The sequence below is a fragment of the Lampris incognitus genome, chromosome 5, assembly GCF_029633865.1.
Source record: "Lampris incognitus isolate fLamInc1 chromosome 5, fLamInc1.hap2, whole genome shotgun sequence".
In the NCBI taxonomy this organism is placed as follows: domain Eukaryota; kingdom Metazoa; phylum Chordata; class Actinopteri; order Lampriformes; family Lampridae; genus Lampris; species Lampris incognitus.
The window spans coordinates 10,917,262-10,927,924 of NC_079215.1; the positions used below are offsets into that span (position 1 = coordinate 10,917,262).

Here is a 10,663-nt window from a genome sequence, read left to right on the forward strand (position 1 = left end):
GGCATATCAAAACATTACGCGACAGTTTTTACTAGTAAATGGGTAATTTAATATTATATCAATAACATGTTCTCCCTTGTCTCAGGAAATGCGGGGGAGTGGTCTGGTCCTCATTAATATTCATGAGCCGGCTTATGACTGACAAGCGCAGACGAGGTATGACGGTAAAGGGTGGGCGGTACTTCCTGTTTTGACGCTGTAATGTGAGATCCGAGTTGTGTGTAAATGAGTGTGTCCGGTGACGTCACAGGCATCGGGGAAACAAAAGACTGGCTGAGGGAGCTCTTTTAAAAAAGAGAAAAATAGACTTTTAAAGGGGGGGGGGAGAACAGCAAATTGACACAGCTGCTAATGATCATTTAAAGCGATGAAAGGTATATGGGGAAAGGAGTCCGGGGCTTGGTCCCCCCCTTTAACTAGAGTAAGTAGAGACGGTCCTCTTTAACACTGTAGCTTACGGATGCTGCGGGAAATCCTCTTAAACTCCCGCTGTCCGCGCTGCCAGCGCTTCAGCGACGTGATGACCAGGTGGCCGTCCATCTTCTGGCCCATGACGAGGTACGCGGCGTTGATGTCGCTCATCTCCGCGCAGACGCACTGCAGGCCGTCCTTCAGCCACAGCACGGTCCGCCTCAGCTCGCGCTCCGTCACGCCGCTCAGCTTGTAGATGGTCTTGCTCTTGTTCTCCGGCACGATCTTGGTGTCGCCGTTGATGTAGGAGATCTCCTTGACTTTGATCTTCAGAGCTTGTTTTCGGAGATTGACCAAAAAAAGAAGAAGAAGAAGAAGTCGATATTGGAGAACGCTGTAATATTCGACAGTACAGGAGACGGACCTGACTTACCGAAGTCGTTTTTACACAGGTTGTCGACAATTTCGATGTCGTTCTCATCCTTCTCCTTGCAGGCGTCGCACACTCTGGGCACTGTATGGAGAAAACGGGGCTCCGTTATCGATGCCGAGACAAAGACCCCGTTTACACCTGGTTTTAAAATGCGTTTTGTTTTTGCGATCGGATCACAAGTGGACGGCGCTAAATACAAGTGTAAACGACGACCACCAAAACGGTTACTCAAACCACTTGCCTAGGTGGTCTGGGACGCATTCGACCACATATCTTTTGTAGTGTAAACGCTAATGCGTCCTGATGCGCGTCAAAGGAAATCTTCCTCTTCCTCTTCGGAGTAACGAAATCTGATCACCAGTGGTCAGCAGGACGCATTTGTCTCGCTGTCCACTTGTGATCCGATCGCCCAAAACGCATTTTAAAACCAAGTGTAAACAGGGTCAAAATGATGTCGGAGGACGAGCAAATCGGTGTATTTGGCATGAACTAAAAATCGTCAGGGTCCCGTGCATGGTATTGTTTTTACATTGTATTCTGTAGCCTAACTACTACTGTAGCTAAATAGATAGATAGATGGATAGATAGATAGATAGATAGATAGATAGAAGTATACCGGTTGCGTTAACATTTCCAACATATAGGCTAACGATTGATCTGTAACAGAGTGATGCACAATTCTTTCATTGGAAATATGACAAAACTTTTATTAAAAAAAATCATTGGAATCAAGAGCTATGAAATAACATAGACTGGCACCAGAATATGACCATTTGAGGATGGTACTTTTGAACAGCCGAAAGTAGTACTAGTAGTAGTAGTAGTAGTAGTAGTAGTAGTAGACTTTTGAACGCACTAAATGTCAATTCATGCCACGTTCTCTTCATCATCAAGTGCTAAATAACAACAACAACAACAACGACAAGTGTGCAACTGGACCTTACCCTCTTTGGTGACCGGCACGAAATTGTCGACGCCCGCAGGGGGGATGCACAGGTCGTTGTCGAGGGGGAAGCGGCTGCAGTCCAGCATGTCTGGCCAGGGGAAGCCGAAAGCCGACATTACCGGGGCGCAGCCGTGTTTCACGCTCTCGCACAGAGACCTGCACGGCTGAATGGGCTCGTCCAGGTCGTCCAGACAGACGGGGGCGAAGAGGGAGCAGAGGAACTTCCTCGTGTCGGGGTTGCATTGCTTCTGAACCAGCGGGATCCAAGACGACGCTTGCTGCAGAACCTCGTTCATGGTCTCGTGGCCGAGCAGGTTGGGGAGGCGCATCTCGGTGTATTCTATGTCGTGGCACAGGAGCAGGTTGGCAGGGATGGGCTTGCAGTTGTTCTTCTTGTAGAATAATTCGGGCTGGCCGAAGTTGTAGAGTCCGTGCAGCGCCTCCATGTGCGAGGGGAAGGTGACCAGCCACATCGCCGTCAGAAGAAAGCCTCGCATTTTGTCTGGGGAAGCGTCAGCGTTGAACGGATAGGCTAAAAAAAAAAAAAAACCCAAACGCCGGTGTACTTTGGGGGGGGGGTCGGTTCACGCGGGAGGGGAGTCTCCGTAAGTGGCCCGGTCCTGTTGCAACAGCAGGTTTTCTTCCAGGCATGTCGGGGAGGAGTCTGGATTTTGGGCGTAAAGACCTCTCATCCATACAGCGTGCGTCGTATCAGGTGGACCATATGGAGGAACCCTTCCGAGGCTGCTATTCCACTTTTGCAGTGCAGCATTAAGGCACCTCGTGTTTTTCTTGTTCCGCGTGGGAGCAGCTGGAGCGAGAGGCTTTACGCGTAGGTGCGTGGAGCTCTCTCTCCATCCATCACACGCAGCTTCCTGCTGCCCCTCGTCGTCATAAAACTGCTTTTCTCTCGCAGCAATTTTATTTCAGCGCGTCGCCTTCCCCGCCCTGTGTGGCAGCTCTGCAGAAATGAGCCGTCAACTTTCCCTTTCAGGACGAGTAAGTCTGAAAATGGAGTAACAAAAAAACAAAAAACCGAGAGGCATTTGCTCGTTTCGTGCATGCAGTAGTTTATCAGAGTAAGCATGGCTGAAATTCCCTGGACCGGTGTGCAGGGTAATCCCAAATGATGAAGCGTTGTTTACGTTGGTGTGAGAGCCAGACCCTCACGCGCATTACCCAGGGGGGTGTAACTAAATCTCAGGCCAACAATGCAGCCCTGGCTCCCGTCTCCCCCCTCCCCACCCCACCCCACCCCCTTCAAACCCCCCTTGAGCGAGTCTGGTCCACAGACAGTGAGAATGGTTTCTCTCAGACTTGACAACATGTTTCTGGGGAAATTTTTAAAAAAAAATGGGAGAAAATGAATGAATCTTAATCGTCCCGTTGTTTTCCTTTTTTTTCCACAACGTCTCGCTTTTGACTAATAGCTCGGCGTCCTGCTCCACTGATGCATACTGCAGCAATTTCCGGAGGCTGTGTGCGAAGCCTGCTTTGTAACCAAAACAGTAGAGTTTGTGTTGCCACGCCGCTTAATCGCCTCGGACGCTGTTCCCGTGTTGCTGTGCGGCTCAAGGAAGTGTGTAGTATATGTGGGTGGCAGTGACCAGCGGCTCATACGCTGCAATTAGAGGCCGCCGGAGGTTTCCTCACCTCATTAAACCCTGTTGTGATGGAGTTAGGAAGGACCACTTTCCGCGTGCAAGTCGGCAAAGCAGCACCGAGATACTGCTATAGGGGCCATTGAGCGCGTGCGAGCGTACACCCTCGTTCAGCCTCTTTTGGGCCACTGCGAGGAATGAAAACACTCCCTAAAATGCACGTGCAAATCCTGGCCGGGCTCGGGTTCTGCGAACGGGTTCGGTGCCTGTGGTGTTAATAGCAACGCGAGCCTGTACGCGTTGACAGGTCGCGCTGAGGGGAAGGTGTGAACGACGTCAAATCCAGGAAGCTGTTAATTACGTATTGTAGCGAATTGGGGAGGGGGGGGGCAGCCCAGGAACCGCCACAGCCGGGACGCGAACCCGTATCTCCTGCACCCCAGGCGACAACGTTAACCAGTCGACTAAAGGCTCCGTCTACTTATTCGTGTACACAAGGTCGGCTGGCGGTGCTCGCTTTGGTGAGACCACATCGTAGCGGTTTTGACCCGCGCGCAGTGAGCCCTAACGCACGTGAAGGGGTCATTTTGCCAGTTAGAGAGCATCGCGCACACACAAGACAAACACCTGCGAGGATACCAGCGCCTCTGACAAATATTAATCCGCTCTAAAATATCAGCAAATGTGTTTGTGTTTCATATCCGGCGCTCGTGCCAACTCCGGCTATTTGGTCTGGCACCTCCTAAAGGCCGCACTGAACACTTGCTTCATTTATTTTAACGGCTGATACAAGTCGACTGTTTAAATGTCAGGGGAAAAAAAGAAGAAAAGTATTCCAGTTTAAAACACTGTTGCAGTGAATTAGACCCGCCGTTAAACTTTTACAGCTCTAAGTGGGCCAAAGTTTCAGCAGGAAGGGCTAAAGAGGATATGCTGGCGAAGGCCTCGCTCCACTTGCTTTTCTTTCCACAGTAAAACAAAGTAAAACGAGACAGAGCTTACATGACTGATGAGGTGAACCTGGTACCCTTACACTAGGTGTTAGATTGTTTCGCCGCGAATGATAAAATGCGCCTTTTTTTATCCCGTGGAAAAGAAACCTCCTCAGGGGGAAATCCAGATTTCACTGACTCATGCATTTAACCAGTCTGGCTGATGGGTTACTAGTCCTGATGTGCTTGAAACGTTCAACTATTTCAGGCAGTTTGCTTTGTATTTGAGGTGGAGTCGAGGATACTGGTGAACCTGTGCTGCACGCTGCAGAGGGGGCTCGTGGTGCCACCGTGCACGAGCACCGGCACACCTCCGATGTGTCACTGGCTGCTGTTTAATGTAGTCTGTATGTGCGCCGAGGAAGAATTTCTCCTTTCTCCCAGCCGGGGATCATCTCTCTTGAGAGCGAAAGAAATGACAGGAGGGTCGAACAGACGGGTTGAACATCTCAACTGGTTTTTTTCTTCCACTGCTCAAAGCAAAGAAACACGGCCTCAGCTCAAGGCCGTCCCTTTTCCATATCAACCGGGCCTGCCACACACCAAGGCGTACTGCACAATACTGCACAGCGGCAACGGCCTACAAAGCACTGGAGGCTGCTGGACTCACCGGCGTGCAACGACACACGGTCAAAAGGCCTGAAAGCGCTGTGTTATACTTGACCTGTCAATCAAAACTTTATTCATTCATTCATTCATTCTGCACATGCAATGCAGTGTACTTAACGTGAAGTCAATGTGCACAGGTACTGCAGTGATAGTGTTAGGGTTTGTGGAAGACCCCAAGCGCACGACACCAGACAGAGATGGGGTTAGCCGAAAAACTGGCGTACTTTATTCAAACATAGGAAGGCAATGAGCGACAAGGAAAAAACGGAAAGTACAAGGGGGAAAAAAACTCGCGGGTAATCCAAACGGGAACAAGGCAGGATACTTCCACGGGGAAACCTTGCAAGGGAAAAACATGAACCAAGGGCTGGGATGAGTTCGTAGAGAAAAGGACCGTGAGAGGAGAGTGGCCGCTACTGCGGGGAGGTTACAACACGAACTGACAACAGGCACGTGGGAGGCCACCAAACTTAAGCCCAGCCCTGATGACTAAGCCCGGCCCTGACGAGCCGATTGGCTGCCGGCGTGGGGTGGGCGGGCCACGGCGCGGGGTGGGCGAGCCATAACAGTACCCCCCCCCTCCACGGGAGCCACCAGGCGACTTGCCCGGCTTGTCGGGATGGGAATGATGGAACTCAGTGAGCAGCCCAGGGTCCAGGATGAGCTGGCGGGAGATCCAGCTACGTTCCTCCGGACCGTAGCCCTCCCAGTCCACCAAATACTGGAACCCTCGGCGCCGGACGTCCAGCAGCCGGCAGACCTTCCACTGGGGGTGCCCATCCACGATCTCAGGGGGAGGCGGAGCCAGGGCCGGAGGCATCAGAGGACTGTGGGAGACAGGCTTAACCCGAGACACATGAAACACGGGATGGGTCTTCAAGGAAGCCGGAAGCTTAAGACTCACCACCGCGGGGCTGAGAACCTTCCTGATCTCAAAGGGGCCGACAAACCGGGGGTTCAGCTTCTTCGCGGTGGACTGAAGTGGGAGATCCTTCGAGGACAGCCACACCCTTTGGCCTGGTTGGTACGTAGGTGCTGGGGACCGGCGTCGGTTGGCTCCCCCACTGGCGCGCTCAGCTGCCCGGAGCAGAGCGGCTCTGGTCACCTCCCAGACGCGACGACACCGGTTCAGATGGGCCTGCACGGAGGGAACCGCCACTTCCGACTACTGCGCAGCAAAGAGAGGCGGCTGGTAGCCCAGGGACACCTCAAAAGGTGAGAGGCCGGTGGCAGAGCTGACCAGAGAGTTCATGGCATACTCGACCCAGGGGAGGAACCGGCTCCAGGAGCTGGGCTTCTTGGCAGCCACGCACCGGAGGGCAGACTCTACGCTCTGGTTCATCCTCTCTGTCTGTCCATTAGTCTGTGGGTGATAGCCAGAGGAGAGACTAACAGAGGCACCCAATCCCTTACAAAAGGCCCGCCATACCTGGGAGACGAACTGGGGCCCTCGGTCCGAGACGACGTCCAGGGGAAGGCCGTGGAGACGGAACACGTGGCTCGTCAGGAGGTCCGCCGTCTCAGAAGCCGATGGGAGTCTGGGGAGGGCCACCAGGTGCACTCCCTTACTGAAGCGGTCCACCACTGTCAGGATCACAGTGTTACCCTGGGAGGGCGGCAGTCCGGAGACAAAATCCAACACCACATGGGACCAGGTCCGGCTTGGAGTTGGGAGGGGCTGCAGCAGACCCGCGGGTGCCTGGTGAGAGGCCTTGCTGCGAGCACAGACGGAGCAGGCCCCTACGAAGTCCCTGACGTCCACCAGGAACGCCGAGCAAGAAAGGTGAAGGTGCGGTGGACACCCGGATGGCAAGCAAACTGACTGGCATGGCCCCACTGGAGAACCCGGGGCCGGACTGCGTCCGGGACGAATAGGCGGCGTGGAGGGACGTGGCTCAGGGCGGGATGGGAGCGCAACGCCTGCCTGACCATGGTCTCGATGCCCCAGGTAACCACGCCAACCACCCTGGCCTCAGGAAGGATGGGAGTCGGCTCCTCTGTAGCTGGCTCCCTCCTCGGGTGTTGTCGGGACAGGGAGTCTGCCTTCGTGTTGCGGGACCCGGGGCGATGAGTCAGCGTGAAGTCAAACCGACTGAGGAAGCTGGCCCACCGTGCCTGCCGACCATTGAGGCGCTTGGTTGCCCGGATGAACGTCAAATTCTTATGATCCGTCCAGATGGGGAACGGCTGTTCCGCCCCCTCCAGCCAATGGCGCCACTCCTCCAGAGCAGACACCACTGCCAGCAGCTCCCGGTTCCCGACATCGTAGTTCTCCTCGGCGGGGAGGAACCGGCGAGAGAAGAAGGCGCATGGGTGGACCTTCTGGTCAGACGCTGACCGCTGGGAGAGGACAGCCCCCAACCCGGTGTCCGAAGCGTCCACCTCTACGATGAACTGCCTCTTGGGGTCGGGGTGGAGCAGGACCGGGGCGCTGGTGAACCTCTCCTTGAGGGACTGGAACGCAGAGCGGGCAGCTGTGAGAGGTTCTGCCACACAGCTGTAGTTCCGGATGAACCTCCGATAGAAGTTCGCAAACCCAAGGAAGCTCTGTAATTCCTTCCGTGATGTGGGATCGGGCCAGTCCACCACAGCCTGGATCTTGCGGGGGTCGGCCCGGGTCTGTCCCCTCTCAACGACGAAGCCCAGGTAGTCAACGGAAGGGGAATGGAACCGGCACTTCTCTGCCTTGACGAAGAGCTGGTTCCGGAGGAGACGTTCGAGTACCCGGCGGACATGCTGGACATGTTCCTCGAGGGTCCTGGAGAAGATGAGGATGTCATCGAGGTACACCACCACAAACTCGTCGAGCATGTCGCGGAGAATGTCATTCATGAGAGCCTGGAATACCGCCGGGGCGTTGGTGAGGCCGAACGGCATGACCAGGTACTCATAATGACCCCGGGGCGTCTTAAAGGCTTTCTTCCACTCGTCCCCCTTCCAGATCCGGACCAGATGATAGGCACACCGGAGGTCCACCTTAGTGAAGACTGTAGCCTGGGTGAGGGGCTCAAGGGTGGAACTCATGAGAGGAAGAGGGTACTTGTTCTTGACGGTTATCTCATTGAGTTGGCGATAGTCAATGCAGGGTCGTAGGCCCCCGTCCTTCTTCTTCACGAAAAAGAATCCAGCTGCCACCTGGGAGGACGAGGGCCGAATGAGCCCTGCTGCCAAGGACTCGGAGATGTACTCGTCCATCGCAGCTTTCTCGGGGATGGTCAGACTGTACAGACGACTGCTGGGAAGAGGTGCCCCAGAGTGGAGGTCGATAGCACAGTCATAAGGTCGATGAGGAGGAAGAGATTGGGCCCGGGTCTTGCTGAAAACCTCACCTAACTCATGGTACTCAGGGGGAACAGAGGAGAGGTCGGGAGGCGGGGTACTAGGGGCACGTCGGGGGGATGGGGCGGGAGCAGCCTGGAGACATTGGGCATGACAGGAGGAGCTCCACTCCATGATGGTACCGGAGGCCCAGGCGATGTGTGGCTCATGCTGCATGAACCAGGGGCGCCCTAGGATCACAGGGACTAATGGGGACTGGATGATGTAGAACCGAAGTCTCTCCACATGGTTACCTGCTATGGTGAGAGAGACAGGGTGGGTGCGTTGGGTGACGCTGGCCAGGCAGCGCTCGTCCAGCGCGAAGGCCTCCATGGGCTTCTCCAGCGTCTCTAGCGGGATGTTAGCCTGGGCCGCAAACTCCCGAGTCCAGGAAACACTCATCAGCCCCCGAGTCGAGGAGTGCACCCACCGTGAGCCGCTGGTCAGCCCAGGCCAGGGTAACGCTAACTAGATGGTTCTGTGGGGCAGGACGGCGGGAACAGGAAAGTCGGCTCACTAGGATCTCCCGGGGCCCCAGTGAGCCTAGTCTTTTGGCCGAGTGGGGCAGCTGCTGATCAGATGTCCCTTCTGGCCACAGTAGAGGCATTGACCCGCCTTGAACCGGGCCTCCCGTTCGGCCGGACTAAGGCGCGTGCGCCCCAGCTGCATAGGTTCCTCCCCTGTCATGGTCTGGGGCGCGGGGGGAGAAACGGCCACAGGGAAAGTGGGGCGAACAGGAGTAGGGATCCTGTTAGGAGTGCTGGACGACTGGGGAATGGAGGGGGATCCACGCAGGGCTCGCTTGCGCCTCCTCTCCCGGAGGCGTCCGTCGATGCGGATGGCGAGCTTGATCAGGTCCTCGAGGGAGGTGGGCTCCTCCCAGGTGGCTAGCTGGTCCTTGACAGCCTTGCTGAGACCTCTCCGGAAGGTGACCCGAAGTGACTGGTCGTTCCAGCCGCTCTCAGCTGCGGCCAGCCTGAACTCCACCGAGTAGTCTGTGACACTGCCACTGCCCTGCTGGATACTGCTCAGCAGAGCACCAAGGTCCTGGCCACCGACTGGATGGTGGAAAACCTTCCGTAGTTCCGCCTCAAAGGCCTCGTAGGTGAGGCAGAAACTGGCCTTCATGGACCAGGAAGCAGTGGCCCACTGAGCTGCTCGGCCTGTGAGCAGGTTGGTCACGTAAGCGACCCGGGCAGCATCAGACGTGAACATGCTGGGTTGGTGCAGGAAGACCAGCTCACACTGCATGATGAACGTGGCACAGGTCTCAAAGTCGCCATCAAACAGTCGTGGGCTGGAGAGGCAGGGCTCCCGGGGAACTGGGTTGAGCCCCACAGGGTTAACCGGGGCAGCGGGCCCAGGGGGCGGGTTACCCACGACTCCAGGGGCAGGCTGGCCCGACGGCTGGATGGTGAGAGCCGCCGTGATGGTTTGCAACTGCCGCAGGATCTCTGCTTGTTGGCTCGCCAACACCACCTGCTGCCTCGTTAGGTTACCCACACAGGCCTGGAGGGGCGGGACCCAAGTCTGAAGATCTCTCACCGCGGCGGAGGCCGCATCTAGCTGCTGGGTGTGGGAGTTAGTCAGGCGGATCTGTTCGATGAGGGCCGCTCGAAGCGGGCTGGCCGGTACGCTCTCCGTGTTGGCTGGGGTCGTCACGGTCAGTTCGTACTGTTAGGGTTTGTGGAAGACCCCAAGCGCACGACACCAGACAGAGATGGGGTTAGCTGAAAAACTGGCGGACTTTATTCAAACATAGGAAGGCAATGAGCGACAAGGAAAAAACGGAAAGTCCAAGGGGGAAAAAAGCTCGCGGGTAATCCAAACGGGAACACGGCAGGATACTTCCACGGGGAAACCTTGCAAGGGAAAAACATGAACCAAGGGCTGGGATGAGTTCGTAGAGAAAAGGACCGTGAGAGGAGAGTGGCCGCTACTGCGGGGAGGTTACAACACGAACTGACAACGGGCACGTGGGAGGCCACCAAACTTAAGCCCAGCCCTGATGACTAAGCCCGGCCCTGACGAGCTGATTGGCTGCCGGCGTGGGGTGGGCGGGCCACGGCGCGGGGTGGGCGAGCCATAACAGATAGAAGACGAAAACAGAACAAAAACAAAGCGGATGGGCTGAAGAGAAAATAAAGATGATAAAAGTGAAGAAATCATGAAATAAGAAGAAAACGTAAAAGAATAAGGAACTACAATGACGTGTCAAAGCCTGGGAAGTGAAGGGCTGGTCAGCCAACGTGGACGCCCAGTTGAAAGGATGAGCTGTGAAAGTTGCCATTGAGGTGGCTGTTGAATGGGAGGCTGTTGCAGAGTCTAGGACCACACACAAGATGCTGCCTCA

The 10,663-nt window shown here is 55.5% G+C and overlaps 1 protein-coding gene across 1 annotated transcript; it reads right to left on the reverse strand.

The window, feature by feature from the left end:
• Nucleotides 1-152: 152 nt before the first annotated feature.
• On the reverse strand, nt 153-2,287 carry sfrp2 (secreted frizzled-related protein 2). The gene is made up of 3 exons (XM_056280977.1): nt 1,789-2,287; nt 845-925; nt 153-746 (listed from the first exon to the last, which is right to left on the reverse strand). Exons 1-3 carry the CDS (start codon nt 2,285-2,287, stop codon nt 442-444), a joined length of 885 nt encoding a protein of 294 aa, XP_056136952.1. The 3' UTR covers nt 153-441.
• Between the last annotated feature and the right edge of the window lie 8,376 nt (nt 2,288-10,663).